Genomic DNA, 16,790 nt, shown 5'->3' on the forward strand with positions numbered 1-16,790 from the left:
ATATATATATATATATATATATATATATATATATATATATTGAATATTGGTGGATTCATTTTCCAGGAAACCAATATATATATATATATATATATATATATATATATATATATATATATATATATATATGATTCAAATAATCTTACATCTTTCAACTACACAGTGAAGTTTTGTCATTTTTTTAGACTGCAGTAAATCTTCAGAATTACTTCAGAATTGGATGCAGTTTGAATCAGGAGTGTAAAGATCTGGGTATCTATTTCCAGGAAATATATTTTGATGTACTTAATTCCACCACTTTCAAGCTAAAGGAGTCTCAGAGCTCTGGTGTGAAACTAATAGAAGAATTGTTGGTTACCAATCATTTTTGACAAACTATCCTTCTAGTAATATCAACATTAAGTATTAGAGGATTACAGCATGCGTTCATGCCTGTGTAACTGAAAAGGAGTCCTGACTGGAGAAGGCAACTAATATGATGACCTGTAGTTTTCTTTTTAAAAATCAGGGTTAAATGACATTATATTTGACTGTGTCAGATAAAGCCACATTTCTAGCCTGCATTGTTATAGTTATTTCTAGATGTAAAATTTATCATACATACTAGAGCTATTCAGTCCCATTCAGAAAAGAAAAAAAAAACAGGTGTCCTTTGTTGGTACCTCATCAGCAGTCATCAAGAAATTAACATCACGAGGAGACTATACCTGATTTAAATTCCAGGCTTTTTGATGTTTTTTCTCTCTCTCTCTCATTATCATCTTTTTCTCCCTCTCTCTTCCTCATTTCTCTCAGTATGCTGCTGCTCTCATGAATCTTGGAGCCATCCTCCACCTCAACAGAAAGCTTCAGGAGGCTGAGGTCCACTACCTCCATGCACTGCAGCTCAAACCAGACGACCTGATCACACAGTCCAACCTGCACAAACTCTGGAACATCATGCACAAACAGGGCCTGAGGAGTACGGGGTCATGACACAAGCCCCATGGCTACACACAGTTAGTAGTGAGAGTTTGAGACTTGTGAGTCTCCGGTGCAGGTGAGGTTGGTGATCTTGTAGCAGAACCAGCACCACTGGATTTAGACCAAAAGAAGCTTCCATTGGGCTCATGAGTTTGACAGTTTAAGAACTTTGGTTCTGATTACTGTGTGGGAACTGATCAAAGGTTTGACCTGACCAACTAGATCCTTATGTCTGAGGGATGAACAGTGGAAAAGATCAGTTGTTAATTTGCAGGAACTTCGTCTGTGAATAATACACAGCTGAAGGAATTGCATTAGTTGATTTTTTTATTTTATTTTGGAAGTGAAAAATATTTAAATGTAATAATTGATCTGATGCATTGAGAACAGTAGGTTGGGGGAAATGTTTCTGCAGACTGCTTGTAACATGAATCTTGGTAAACAAGTCATTTATATACCTTTTATAATACAGTCATGTCTGGACTGAAAGATTAAGTTTAAAAATAGCCACACATGATAGATTCTAGTTCTGCAGTAATTTATTATGGGGCATTGTGTCCTGATAATTTGGTAATTATATTTTTAAAAATTAATATTTTATTGGATGACTGTCATGAAAATACAAGAATAAAACAATACAAGCCAATTGCTTGGAAATGTTCCTGTTATTCTAGAATGGACACTCATATTTACTTTAATTTCTACAAAATAAAATGCATCTTAACATGTATGTTGCATTAAATAGTATTGAAAGGACCAGATAAAGAACAGAGGCAGATGAGTGATATTTAAATTCAAGTGATGATAAAATAAAAGCAAATTTAAATAACAACGTTTAAGGCAAGTGAAATGTTCCATTTTACCACGGGAAAACACCAAAGCCATGATAGAACACCAGTAGAGACTTTAGCTGGCAATTAGAGTGAAAAGTGGAGTTAGTGAACAAATAATAAAAAAAAAAGCTTTTCTGCCATCTTGTGGACAAAATATGTATTAGAACAAAACGGCACCATGCATGCAAGTTTTAAATTAAACAGTTGTGAAGAACAAGTTTGTGTTCTCTTATTAAATAACTTTTTTTTTAAAATATTTCTGCAATGATATGATGTTTATGTGAGACAAAAAAAAACATTCAAGGTATTAACATTTATTTGAGCAGTTACTGGATTTAATTTAGTATATTCTGAGTGATAATAAAAAAGGAAACGAGTCAAAAACTAGAGTTTCTGTATCCTAATCCAATCTAGTTGTGTGTGTTTGTCAGTTATTTATCGGTGCTTAGTTCAGTTCTGTGCAGGTGGCATTAAAGCTGTATCCACCGCTGTATCCAAGGAGAGGAACGGAGTGTGTGTGTGTGTGTGTGTGTGTGTGTGTGTGTGTGTGTGTGTGTGTGTGTGTGAAATATGCTTAATTAATTCCAAATAAGTCATGTTTATTTTTTATTACAGATTCCCTCTAAGCAGACTAAAAAAATAAAGGCAACATTTATTAAACACATAACACATTGTAGAGTTATGTATGTACACATTTCCAAAGCTGTTATTTCAGTAGAAGCACAACTTGCTGCATCTGAATCAACCATAAGAAAACTTTATCTTGGATTGGGTAAAAGGGGAAGAAGAAGCCTAGAAGTGGCCCTTGCTGTTCAACAGATAAGTAGTCTAACAACATGAGTCTCTGATGTCTGATGTGTCCCATAATTATACAGGTCTGACTTATGGTTGCGAAATGCTGACTGGTTATTGCTGACCAGTTGTTTGGCAATAAAATGGATTTGTGCATATGACGATTGGGGGAGGGGTCTGCCTATAATAGGTCTACCAGGAAGATAAACTTTTTTAAAGTTTAATTTTAAATATGTGGCTAAATAGGTGTTATTGAATTACTGAATTAATATATCCACAGCTATATTTCATGAACCCAGAAACCTGAACCCCTTACCTCATGGTCATAGATTACATATTGGCCAGAGTGAGAAGTTAAGTTACATTCAGTGTCTCAAATATTATACTAGTGGATGGGTTCAACAACAAAATAGTTGCTAATGCTACAATGTCTATGAAGTTCAGGACAGTATCATCTGAGAAAATAAGGTATTATACTACTAACTTGAGACTAGGTTTCAAACATGTTTAGGGTTGCAGCTGTAGCCCATGGAATGTAGGATCATGTGAGGATGGACAAGAGGAGGGTATTTTGGCCTTGTGTCAAGAATGTAGCAGCACTTCATTACAATTTTCTAACAAAGTGACATCTAATTTAAGGATGTGAAATTAGCTCGCTATCTTTATGGGGAGACTAGTAATAAACCAGATAACAAATGGAACATTATTTGTTTTATATAATGTAATAATCCTTTATTAATTCCAAAGCTTTTACTCACAAGGCTGTTGTCTAGGCAGGGCAAGGTATCTATTGTGCATATTTATAGGATTCAGTAGTGAATTCAGTAGTGAATCAAACACTGATGACTTTGTTGTAGGCCTATATAGAGTAAGGTGTGCATCTTTATACAAACCAAAACCAGGACAAAACAGAATATAAATGCTGGCTAACTGTGTATAAAACCATAATAATCTTATGAGCATGGTGCTAATATCACCATGGTCATGGGTTTGATTCCCAGGGAGCACATGCACCAAATACTGATAAATGAGCCCTTGCATCAAATAACATATCAGCCATTTCAAGCTCCCAAATTCAACATTATGTATGTATATAAAAGGGTTAATATTGTATTTCTATGATGCTTCTATGTTTAAAATGATTTTCAAAAATGTGTTCTGGCAAAAGGGTAAAGCAAGACATTGAACCATTTGTAATCTAAACACTGTTTGAGTTTCAAGAGGTCAAATGTCACTTCCTGAGCAAAAGCACTCTCATTCATGAGGTTTTCTCTGACTGAAGCTTTTCCTCTGTGTCTAACAGGTTATCATAGTCTAATCACAAGAGTAAATATATCAATTTATTACTGATTTTTGCTAATTGATATTTCTGTATGTTCTAAATACAGGATGCCTTGCAATGTAACAAAACAAATTGTTAAACAGATGATTTAATATAGTTAAATATTTTTTTTAAACATACATTATTGTTGCTTTTTAGATTTGGTGATTCTTCAAAGCACACTGAGCACATGTCTATAATGTTTTAGATTGGTCAGTATTCTCACAGCACAAATTATCACTATGCTGTAATACATCATGTGTCAGATGCTAAATAGAGGCCAGCCCATCTTTTATTAATGCTAAGCAGTGCAGTTGGAATGTGCAAGTAAAGAGAAAACATTTAGAATGGTCTACACCTAAACTGCCACTGTGTTCTCACCTCTACCACCATACTTGCTACACTATCAGGAGCCTGGCCACGATTGATATCATCAGAATTTTCTGGTGTGTTTTCTGTCTCTATGTCACCTAAATCAAATAAAATGAGCTAGTTTAAGTCATCATCTCTTTAATTTTAGTGAAGTGATGAATTAAACAAACTTACATATCAGACCACTACAGGTGATGGCATCATAATACTGTCTTTTCTTCATTGACAGAATTTGCTGTAGCAAAAAGAAAAAAGTGAATTTCTTATAAGTTATCTTAAAAGAAATGTTGCATCCAAAGATAATTCTTTATCAGAATAATCTCCAAAACTCCAAAGTTCTGCAAGGTGCAACGCCTGTCACCCATAGCACACTGTCCAAAAGAATTTTTAAAAAAGTTGTAATGTTTATGACAATATAGCATTAACTGTGAAAATTCAACATTATTAATGAATACTATTATTTCTATAATTTATAATATTTCTCTTTGAGATGTACTCCCTTACCTGAGAGAAGCTCTTCACCAACCTCCTCATTACAAGAATGCTGTACTTCAGAGCTGATACGTTCTGTCAGAGGTGAACAGAGTAAACATGAGACATGTTTGAAATATTAAATCATGAGCATCTACCTCCTATAGATAATAAATGAGCTTGGTAGGTGTGAGAGAAATACAATATTTGACCAGTTGATTGCAGTTTTACAGAGAATACAGAAACTTACATTAGTCCAGGGGCAATACTAGACCCTATTTAATGGGGCATGTGCCCCAGTATAATGTCTCCATGCCCCACTATAATCATGGCTATCATTAGGAAAGACATAATGCTTTATGTTTTAACCTGGATTGCTGAGCAAATCTACACCACATAAATTCACTACATATACTAAATTCACTACAGGAACTATATTTCCCATAATGACCCAGCATTTTTCCAAACACTTCAAAACCAAGCAGCTAACACTTTCAGTCAGAGCCAGTTTCTTTCAGCTTCTCTGTTCTGGTTAGCAGTAGAAACGGACCCATGATAGAATTAAACAGCAGGTCAGAAGTTAAGGTAATAAGGTGATAATACTGTATACACTTTAAGACTAGTCATATATAACCATTTAACCTACCAAAAACACATGTTGCATCCAAAGAGAGGCTAAAGCAAAGGCACTGGTTATTTGAGCAAAAGGGGACACTGCTAACTAGATAACACAAGCTTGTTCAAGCTGATTCAGCTGAGTGGAAGAGTGAGAGAGTTGAGAGAGGTGAGAGAGTTGCGTGCAAATTCTGCCCATGGGAGATATTTGTGCCAGTTAGTCTGTGAGGCACAATATTGATGGATGAACCTTCGTACTCCCTGGTTGACACATTTAACCTCACCATTAGACTGGGGATAATAACCTGACAAGAGGTTGACTGTTATGGCAAGCTTTCTTCAAAACTGCATGCACACCTGTGATGTAAATTGGGAACCAAGATTTCTTCTGGTAGGCCAAAGATACAATGCACATAGGTAAATACAGCTTCAGTGGTTTCTAGAGCAGTAGGTAGGAGGGAAAAAGGAATGAGACAACACATCTTAGAAAATTTGTCAACCACTACCATTATGACATTGTACCCTTGCGAAGCAGGCAGGTCTGTGATGAAGTCCACTGCTATGTGGGTCCAGGGGAGATGTGATACAGGCAGGGGCTGTATTTCACCACTGGGGAGACAATAAGGGGTACATGACTGAGCACAAACAACATGTAATCACACGTATTATCAGGAAGGGAAGGCCATCAAAACTTTCAGGACAGCATGCGTGTAGTTCACGTGCGTGTGATGCCTGAATGCCCATTACACAGGGTCATGTGAACCCATTCCAGGAGTTCCTCTAAGAGAGGCAGGCACACACCTGGGGAGCTAGTTTGACAGCAAGAAGCTCCCGGTTAACAACATAATCATTTCTCTCTGTGGGCTGTAGTTTCCTTGAGTAGACTGTACAAACATGGTAGAGTGTCTTGTCTCTGGGACAAGACAGATCCTATCCCCACTTCTGATGCATCTACCTCTACAATAAAGGGCAGAGAAGGGTCAGGCTGTTGAAGAACATGTGACGAAGTAAAGGCTTCTTCAATTTTTGGAAAGTCTGATTAGCAGCCATACCCAACTGAAGCCTCCTGCTGCCCTGTTTTTTGAGAATAAGAGTAAAGGGAGCAGAGATGGTACCAAACCCCTGTATGAACCTCCTATAAAATTTGGCAAACCCCAGGAATTCCTTGATAGTGGAGGGTTTAGGCCAATTCAAGATGGCAGATACATTATCCGTATCCAGGGAGATGCTGCCTGGCTTGATGGCAAACAAAACAATTGACAGATTCACATTGAATTTCACACTTCTCTGCTTTGGTGTACAGGTGAAGCTGTCTCTGATATGTCAAGATGGCTGTAACGTGTTCCACATGTTCTGCTTCTGACTGAGAAAATATAAGAGGATCATCAATATAAACAATCAGGAACTTACCTCCTTGTCCTGAAAGATTTCATCCATAAATGCCTGAAAAACAGAGGGGCTTTTGGCACGACTAGGTACTCAATTAATGTCCACTTGATGTTATGAAGGCTGTGTTCCACTTGTCACCCTCACAAATGCATATGAGATTATAAGTGCTGTGCAGATCTAATTTAGTGAAGATTGTGGCTCCAAGCAGACATTCATGAGTTAGAGAAATGAAGGGAAGAGGGTAGGAGTACTTCATTCGGAGCCCAGTAGTCGATGCAGGGTCTTAATCCCTCTCCCTTTTACTCCATAAAGAAAAATCCAGTAGCTACTGGAGAAGTGAAGGGTCTTAACCGTCCCGCTTGTCTGTTTCTCGTCTTGGTCCTGTGTTTTGAGATTTTTATTTATTTATTTATTTATTTTTGCGTGCCCCGGTGTTGTGAGATTTGGTGTGGGGTTCTGTAACAATTGGCCACCCTCCTGGCGTCAATGTTTTATGGTTTCTCTGTCGTGTCTATTTTTCCTTTACTTCCGTGTTCCACTCCTTAGTTTCGTTTTCGCCACCCCTCATCTGTTCCTTCATTCCAGTCCGTGTTTTGGTTTTCCCTGTCCCCATGTTCACATGAGTCTGTTTATTGCCTAATTGTCCTGGTTATTTGTACCCTGTGTTTTGTCTTCAAGTTTGTCGTTTATTGTGGTAAGTTACGTTATTCCATCAGTTTTGCCTTGTGCTCGTTTTACTGTTGTCGTCTTCATTGCTTTTCTGTTTACTCCAGTCGCGTTTTATTTTACCCTCAGTGTTACCCCTTTGCTTCTGTTTGTTTTACCCTTCGTGTTTCCTCATTTAATAAACCACCTCCTGCATTTTGCATCCTACCTCTTGCCTGTTCCTGGTGGGATCGTTACAGAATAGCCAACCATAAAACGAATATGCAGCAGGAGGACCTCTCCGTGTCACATTGTGTTCAGTCCGTGTCAGCCCACCCACCCCCACACAATGGTTTGCTCCCAGATGGGGACATGGATTACATCAGGGCCCTGCTCACTTTGGGAGGGGAAACCCTTGACTCTACCTCACTTATGGCAACATCCAGTGAGTGTTATGGGGAAGGTAAATCTATGGGAACATATGTTATGCAATGCCGTAATTACCTTCAGCACTTGACTTGCCCTGAAAACATTTGAAAACATTTCTCCGGGGTAAAGCACTCCAATGGGTTGAAATAATTCTCCAGCACAGGGCTCAGGAGACTATGACAGTGGAGGGTTTCCTCCGTTTGCTCTCTACACGATTTGCTCCACCTAAACAGCTTGCTGTAGCTGCCACCCTCCGAGACTCTCTATCAGTCCCTGTTTCTGGCATGAAAGAAACCACCCAGCCAGTTCCCGTCCCCGGCCTGATCCCGCTCCAGTCCCCAGCACGAGAGACGCTGCCCGGCCTGATCCCGCTCCAGTCCCAGGCGTGAAGGACGCTGCCCATCCTGATCTGGTTCCCGGTGCGAGAGACGACTCCCGTCCTATTCCCATCTCTGGTGAGAAAGACGCTGCCCGGCCCGTCTCTGCCTCCAGAGCGAGAGACGCCGCTCCTTTATGAGCCTGTTCCTGTTCCCCATGCGGATGATGCCGCCCGGACGGATCCAGCCCCCGGCGTGAGAGAAGCCGCCTAGCCAGATCCAGCCCCTGCCTCCTGGGTGAGAGACGCGACCGAGCCTGATCTGGTCTCCGGCGCGAGAGACGCCGCTACCCGGCCTGATCCAGCTCCCAGTGTGAGAGATGCCACCTGTCCCGACCAAGTCCCGGTCCCCGGTGCGAAAGACGCTGCTCATCATGAGCCTGTTCCCAGGGCAAGAGACGCTGCCTGTCATGAGCCTGTTCCTGGTGCAAGAGATGCCGCCCGGCCCGATCCAGTTCCTCTTCCCGGTGTGGATGATGCCGCCTGGCCTTGTGGTATTGGTGTTCTCTTGCCTGTCCCAGTACTTGTACCCATGCCTGTCGTGTATTTTGGTCCTGTGCCTGAAATTTACAATTGGGTAAAAGAATTTGACTTAACGCTCTCAATGACTAACTGGTTGTCAAGCATCCATACCTGAGCACTGTCTTTGATGGGGAAATAAAGAGCATTTCACATGTTTTTGTAAATGTTGCTGTTCTCCTGTGAGTATAGCAAGATGAATTATGATTGTTCATTTGACACTCCAGAGGATTTAATTATGAAATTAGATCATTTAGATCATTGTTACATTTATTTCAACATCTGGCATAGATATCTGCAATAATCTTAACATACACTTTCAGACCAAAGAATGTATATGAAGGGAGAATCTGCCTACCTGAACAGGTAATGTGAGCCACCTCCTTGTCATTATCACACTTGTTTTTCCCCCAGGGATCAGATGGGCAGTGCCACAGAGTGGAGTCATGTTTCCTACATTTCACCTGACCCAGCAGATGATTCCAATCTTGCTCTGGATGTGGACTCACTGCCTGTTCTTCCACAGAACAGCTCTCGACACACCAAACTTACTGTTTCTTCATTCATCCCATTCACACACACATTCCCCCATTGTAGAACACTTCCAGATTCCCTTCACACCCCTCAGTGAGTCTGATCTCTTTAAACTCTGGTGAGAGAAAATATGCAGACAACAACTGTTTTGTCAATCTTTATATGATTCTTAAATGTTTCTACATGAGAGCTCACTCTACCCACAGTATAAATAGACAGTTGCCATCAGTGTCTGTTAATTACTGTTATTTATGTTTCTTTAAACCCATATGAAACTTAGCTTTCTTAACATAATAAAACTTAAATAGCTAAAAGCAAATTAAAAAGAGTATTATTAAATATGACACTGCTTTGGTGCAGTTTGGGGCTATCTTCTGTCAGAATTATTAGATATCATTCTTGTATGCTTAACGTCATATACTTTTACAATTGACACTTGCCTTTGAACTGTGCAACTGTGTTACATTTTATGTTATCACTATACACTTTAAAGAATAAAGACAAGTAAATCAAATTCAAGAACAGCTGCAGTCAGCATACTTCACCTGAGCACATGACCTCTACATCCTCCTTGTGTCTGCAGTCATGCTTTCCCCAGACTGACACCTGCAGTTCCACAGGGACGTCTCCCTCCCCTTACACTGCACCTCATTCAGCCATATGGGTCCAGTTCCAGGACCAAACCAAGCTGGTACCTGGGCACTGAGGGCCACTCCACACTGCAGCTGCCTGCACACCACCTGGGCATCCTCAATATTCCATGAGTCATCGCACACTGTCATACACACACACACACACACACACACATGCACAAAGTGTGTATACACACACAGTCACACCTTAATTGTCCAGAACAGTTCAGACAGTTGAAACTGGTTTTGATTTACATAGAATTGTTCCACCAAAATAAGAACACCAGGTTATTATTTTTGTTAATGTGACATAAAAGTCATTAATCCTCACACAACTGGTGTACATTTTAGAGTAGATTAGGCAAGCATGTTATTAACTTTATTAAGAATTACCAGTTTTTAGGTTAATGTAACACATACCAGAGCAGGTGATTGACAGCTGTTCCATGGAGCTACAGGAGAGGTTGAGGAGGTTTGCAATGCTGCAGTTCCCCAAATTAGCTTCACTCCCAGAACAATTGAAACCCCTCACACACATGTGGCTGTGTTGATCAGGACTGGAAGAAGAGGAGCTGGAGAAGTTCAGCACAGAGCCACAGCCCAGCTGTCTGCACACCACAGAGGCTTCAGATACACTTCGGGAGTCCAGGACAACTCTCCTCCAGCCCAGGCTGAAATAAACCTCCACCTGCCCCTCACGCTCACTCCCTCCAGACAACTGCACTCGGCCCTCATGAAAGGCCTGTGAGGAAACTGAAACAGAAACATGCATAAAAACATGGGTATATAGCTATATACTTATGTGTATATATATATTTTTGAGAATGCAGTAGTTATAATCTTATGTTTACTTTTACAGAATAGCAGAGGAGGGCATTTTCCCATAAAATGTATTTTTAAGTAATGTGGTGTAAAAATGCTCACCGCTGCAGATGACTCCAGCATCCTGTTTATGAGAGCATGCTGCTCGACTCCATGATGAGATGGGACATTCTGACAGGTGTGTCTCGTTCCCATGACAATCAAACACATCGGCCCAGATGTGGCCACTCCCCTCCCCAAACCAGTCCACCCCCAACACAGCCACAGCACTCCCACACTTCAGCTGCCCACAGAGGACACTGGCAGCTCTCATATCCCAGTTACCACCACAAACTGAGCCCCAGTCACTGAGGTACTGGAGCTCACTCGACCAGAACAGGAGTCCCAGCCGTTCAACAGACGTGCAGCTGTGTAACCTGTAAAACACAGAAATAATGACAGATATGTAAACAGAACAAGCACAATTGTTGTCATAGTATCTCATAGTTACAATAGTTCACTCGCAACAAAGATAAAGATTAATATTTAACCTGAACATATTAGTCCCACATCACGGTAATGGGAGCAGTTCTGTTTGACTAAAGATGTTGGACAGAGAGAAATCTCAGATTTGTTGCCTCTACACTGAAGCTCCTCTGTCCACACAGAGGCCCTCCCCTCTGCTAAAAGCAGCTGCTCCCAGCACCTCAACAGGAATCCCACAGCCCAGCTCTCTACATACAACTTCTGCATCCTGCTGGTCAAAGTCAGCATCACACACTGTGGTCCAGGTCTTCCCATGAATCACCTCGACTCTCCCAGCGCAGTGAGGACCACCAACCAGCCTCACTCCTAAAATATTAATATGGGGAATAGAGACCATGGAACATATTCTAGTGACAGAGAAAATACTTACTTTATTGATTTTCTAATATTACACTAGTTAATGCATGGTTCTTCATTAATGGCAGCAAATAAGAAATATATTATTAGAAAATAGATTTTGTCGGTGGTCTAATAAGTGACAAAGGATAATTTAATTTCCTTTACAAATGCTGAAGAAAGAAAGCACAGCTGTTCTATCTGAAAAAGGAACTGCACAAGAATTGTTAAAAACTGATCTATCATAGCATGTCACATTCATATGTTCATGGCCATAGAAGCTTCTAATGATAATAATGCCATGCTTTCCTTTTATTAAACAAATATAAAATTGAGATGCACAAAATTTGTAATGTCATAACAAAGTCTGAAAGTTAGCAAATATGCAGAAATGCCAGTTGGGGTAAATATATCCATTCTAAAGATTAGTATAATTTACCTGAGCAGATAACTCCTGTATGATGATAGTCACTAACCTAGCCAACTGAACCACAGTTCTTCAGCATAGACTCTGATCCACTACAGGCCACTTCATTCATCCAGATTGGTCCTGATCCTGGTCCAAAGTGAGCATTACCCAGTACATCTACAGCCTCCCCACAGCCCAGCTCTCTACACATACATTGTTTACCTGGCTTAATGTTGTGCCTTTTGGTTTGTCTTTATCATTATGGAAAATAAATACAATGCTCAACCGCACTCGCATCTCACTCACTCCCTGCCTCCATCACACTTTCATTTTAACTAATCATATTTTTGTCTTAATAGGGCCTTCCTGTAAATGAACAGCTACTTCAATGATCTTGCTCCCTGTAAGCCTTTTAAATAAATACATAAATAACAAACAGATTTCAGGAAGTATATGAAGTGAAAGGTGTGTTGCAATTAAACAAAAAAAATTCAACTGTACCATTGACAAAGACTCATTAAATTTGAGAATGAGAATTGACACATTTTATCTGAGCAGATCATTCCATCATCTTTATTTTGATTACATCCTTCACACAGTCTCTGCATTTCATCAGCTCTACAGACCCTTTGAGTCAGCCAGATTGGTCCTGATCCTGGTCCAAATGTACCCTGTACATCTACAGCCTCCCCACAGCCCAGCTGTCTACACAACACTGCAGCATCTCTCATATCCCAGTCATCATTGTACACTGATCCTCACTGTCCTCTATGAAGAGCCTCCACTCTCCCAGCACAGCGACTACCACCATCCACCAGCCTTGCACTATCTGCACACCATAAAGAGGGAGGGAGAGAGAAACAATGAGAAAAAATATAGAAGACCACATTAACTGCTCAGGAATTAGAAATAGCTGTTTGGCTGCAGACAGCTGTTTATTCTGTCTTTTCTTTTATGTTTATGTTACGCTGAGGAGGCAGAGCAGGATGCAGGTACGATTTGTGGAACACAGAACACGTTTATTAACACACACAATAACGACTACGTGACTCGCAGGCTAACAGGGTTCAAACACAACACTTATATACATGCACACTAACGATATACAACGAAGAGCACGTGTGAAACATGGTGTGCGTGGCCATGTGAACGAACTCACACCCTCACACACACACAGACACAGGGAGACGTTTGGGAGGAGGGGCCGTACCATGACAGAGCCCCTCCCCAAGGGTGCGACTTTCGGCGCTCCAGCCTATCGGGCTACGGCCCTGAAACCAATGCCAAATGGCAAGACTGGAGGACCGAGCGACCCGACACGTGGCAGCGCGAGCAGGACAGAGGGGAGGAAGACAGGGATCAGGACGACAACAGACACAGGGACGTACACAATGATGGGCACAGGTACAGACACAAAGGGGGACAAAGCAACTGGCACAGTAATAGGTACTTTGATCGGGACAGGTATATGAACCGGACTACATAAAGAACTATTAAACAGTCCGGGGAAATGTAGCAGGAGCCCCAGCCAGTCCTCCTATCGTTGGCTGCGTCGGAGACCGCCCCGGCTGGACGTATCTTCCTTTGCTGGCTTGTGTGGTGGTGGCTGCTCCGGCTTTGGCGCACGCGTATCCGGAGACGCACCAGCTGATTTGTCCATCTCAGGGGCGGGCACTGGCGACACTGCCTTCTTGCCTTTACGAGGCTTAGGCATTTGAGCTCTGGGGTTGCGAGCCTTCATGGAGGGAGTGTCCTCATCGGATGACTTGGGTGGTACCTTGGGCGTCGGAGGTCCTTCGCTCTCAGAATCCGCCGACACGGTGTCCATCACCGACGGAGAATCCCTATGGAGTTATATTTTAGTTTGAGCGTCGCTCTCCCCCAACGTATTATTGTATCCATGCTGTTGTGCCTTTATGTAATATTTCAGTTGCCGTTTCTTAGTGGCCCATCATACAACCAAGGTGTAAAAACCTGACCATCATTGCTGTTACCTTATAAGCTCATAGCAGCACAGCACTCACTACCATAGCATGATTATTGCAGTCTCATTGTCCACAGTGGTCCTGTGGTCACAGACTAGGCAATGGCAAAAGGATTAAAACAATATCTATCTATACATAACAGCTAAGGTGTTTACACCACCAGAGGGCGACGTAGAGTCTTTGCAGCATTTCACCCCCACTACCTACTTTACCTGGAGTCCTATTGGAAATGGCCTCAAGACACACAGAAGGCTGCAGCAGTGTTTATAAAGTGATGCAGTTAGCTGTTTAGTTCAAAGCACTTTCAAAGAAATTGCTGAGAGTCTACTGTAAGCGTAAATTTTCATTAAAAATACTGTGGAGCTGCGGTTCAATTGTTTGGGGTAATTTTTTGTGTTTGATGTATTTTATATGCTGTTTTTACAGAAATGCAGGGATATGACAGATAGGTTTACTGAAGATGAAAGCATTTAATATTTTTTCTTCCATTGCCATACAGACAGTGTCTCTCTTAGGGAGATAATATGCATTGCCTTGTTCGTCATGTTCTTGGTTCTCAGCTGTAATGTATGCACCCCAACACACCACACATACAAACACTCACTCTCTCTCTCTCTCTCTCTCTCTCTCTCTCTCTCTCTCTCTCTCTCTCTCTCTCTCTCTCTATCTCTGACTCTGTTCAGTATGGCTCCCTCAGGTACTTACCCACTCATAAAATTTACACTGATAGCCTGATAGCTCTTCTGCATTTTTTCTCATTAGTGCATGCAACTGTAATTTCACATCAATTTAATGTTGACCTTATAATTTTTCTTCTTGTGAATTTCTGCAGTAGATCGCTGTTCTACCCACTACACACCAACAGAAGTGCGTGAAGTAACCAAAAACTCTACTCAAGTAAAAGTACTGTTACTTTAAAATAAAAATTGCTCAAGTAGAAATAAAAGTACACATTTAAATTATTACTTTAGTGAAAGTAATAAAGTATATGTTAAAAAGACTACTCAAGTTGTGAGTTTCTTCACTGGAAAACATTTAATAACACAAGGCAACAATTTTACTTGTGTGTCCCTCAAAATTAAATATGAGGCCCTCATAATTTTTACACTGAATTCAAATCACTTTTAAAGATGTTTCTTTCAAGGTTTCAAGGTTTTTAAATGAATTTTACATGAAGTGTATGTTACTTATTAATAAATAAGGCTGTTATTCCACTTAAATTTAATATGTACAATCTTGAACATTTCTCCAGTAATAGTTTGCCTGCCCTTTTCTTGGTACAGTTAAGTAGACAACTAAAAGCACTTTGGTAGATTTCTGCTAAATGCCATACATGTAGATGCAAATATAATGGAATGAGAACAACAACAACAAGAACAACAAGAACAACAAAAGGTTAATAGAGAAATTCTAAAAACATATTTGGATTCAGCATGCAGAAATTCTTACAAACAGCTTTTTCTTTGCTCTGGGTCTTTGTCCTACTTAGTTCATGTGTTATGTTTAAGCTACATAAGGTTTTTCATATCGGCTAAACATTGTGTATATGACATAACACACAAGCATCACACTGGATTTGGTAATCATTTTGTGATTAGTACAGTTTCTGGGAATATTCCAAGCTCTTGCCAAAGGTCACTTACTAGACATTTTACTTTTCATTATATTTACATTGCAATTAGGTGACCAATTAGTCAGACTGGCTGGCTATGTAGCTAGATATGCTTCATTGCCCAGCTAACAAATGCACCTGTATGTGGTCAAAAATAAATATCAATATGTAAAATCAATAATAAACCTTAATTTTTATAACCTCAGAACCTTTAGAATCTTGAAAATATGCCGCAACATAAGGCATGCCTTTCTGCACACCCTGAGTTCAGTTCAGCTGCTGCATTTATGTTTCTAGTGCTTGTAGTTTATAGCTACGTAGCTAGCTAGCCTTTTTTTTTCTTAGAATATAATTGATATCTAACCATATTTTACTTTCTTATTACTTTCTTATTTACTTTCTAATTAATCATGCACATATTAGGAGCGCGAACCGAATTTACAGTTCATGTGATGTGTGAACCTCACAGAAAAGTATATATATATATATATATATATATATATATATACTTTTATATATATATATATATATATTAGAGAGAGAGAAATAGATAGATAGATAGATAGATAGATAGATAGATAGATAGATAGATAGATAGATAGATAGATAGATAGATAGATAGATAGATAGATACTTTTTTCAAGAGATATGGCACCTTGCATATCATATCTCTTGTTTGTGAAGTACCTTTTTTGTGAGTTTTGCTGGTGTTTTGAAAAAAAAATGTTTTGAATTTTGACTGCTATTTATTATGTGCAATTTACATTTATTTTTTTTACTTCTCTTCATACAGCATAGAATCTCAGAAGACTGCAGCAGTTGTCCTTTGATGACACCTGTGTGGAATGTGTGAAGCTTGACAGATTTGCTGCAACATTACATTTGACAATGTTTTGTATGTAACTGTAATATGTGTTACAAGCCAGAAGAACATATTACTGTCAACGGGGAGCTGTTTCCTACCAAGGTCCACTGTCCAATGCATTGTAGTAGTTATATTTGATACAATGAATGTAGACAATAAATCAAAGTGAAACTGTTTTAGGCGACATTCTTTCTATCTATCTATCTATCTATCTATCTATCTATCTATCTATCTATCTATCTATCTATCTATCTATCTATCTATCTATCTATCTATCTATCTATCTATCTATCTATCTATCTATCTATCTATCTATCTATCTATCTATCTATAGCACAATTTATA

General features: G+C 39.8%; 1 protein-coding gene and 1 long non-coding RNA gene across 3 annotated transcripts in view; one reads left to right on the forward strand and one right to left on the reverse strand.

Moving 5' to 3' along the window:
* Nucleotides 1-2,090, forward strand: part of tmtc2a (transmembrane O-mannosyltransferase targeting cadherins 2a) — a 35,015-nt gene extending 32,925 nt beyond the window's left edge. Inside the window, exon 12 of one of the 2 annotated variants that reach the window (XR_003411332.3) lies at nucleotides 796-884. Coding sequence is in view for 1 of the 2 variants with exons in the window: in XM_027020219.3 (XP_026876020.2) it covers nucleotides 796-975 (180 nt within the window). In the remaining variant the exon portion in view is untranslated. Of the gene's footprint in view, nucleotides 1-795 lie in introns of both variants that reach the window. The other variant, XM_027020219.3, reaches the window with a different exon arrangement.
* Nucleotides 2,091-2,347: 257 nt separating this feature from the next.
* On the reverse strand, nucleotides 2,348-6,913 carry LOC113583740 (uncharacterized). The gene is made up of 4 exons (XR_003411330.3): nucleotides 6,778-6,913; nucleotides 5,874-5,976; nucleotides 4,786-4,848; nucleotides 2,348-4,516 (listed from the first exon to the last, which is right to left on the reverse strand). It is a non-coding gene; the product is annotated as an uncharacterized LOC113583740 (long non-coding RNA).
* Between the last annotated feature and the right edge of the window lie 9,877 nt (nucleotides 6,914-16,790).

The sequence above is a fragment of the Electrophorus electricus genome, chromosome 11, assembly GCF_041902795.1.
Source record: "Electrophorus electricus isolate QZ-2024a chromosome 11, ASM4190279v1, whole genome shotgun sequence".
NCBI classification, from domain to species: Eukaryota; Metazoa; Chordata; class Actinopteri; order Gymnotiformes; family Gymnotidae; genus Electrophorus; species Electrophorus electricus.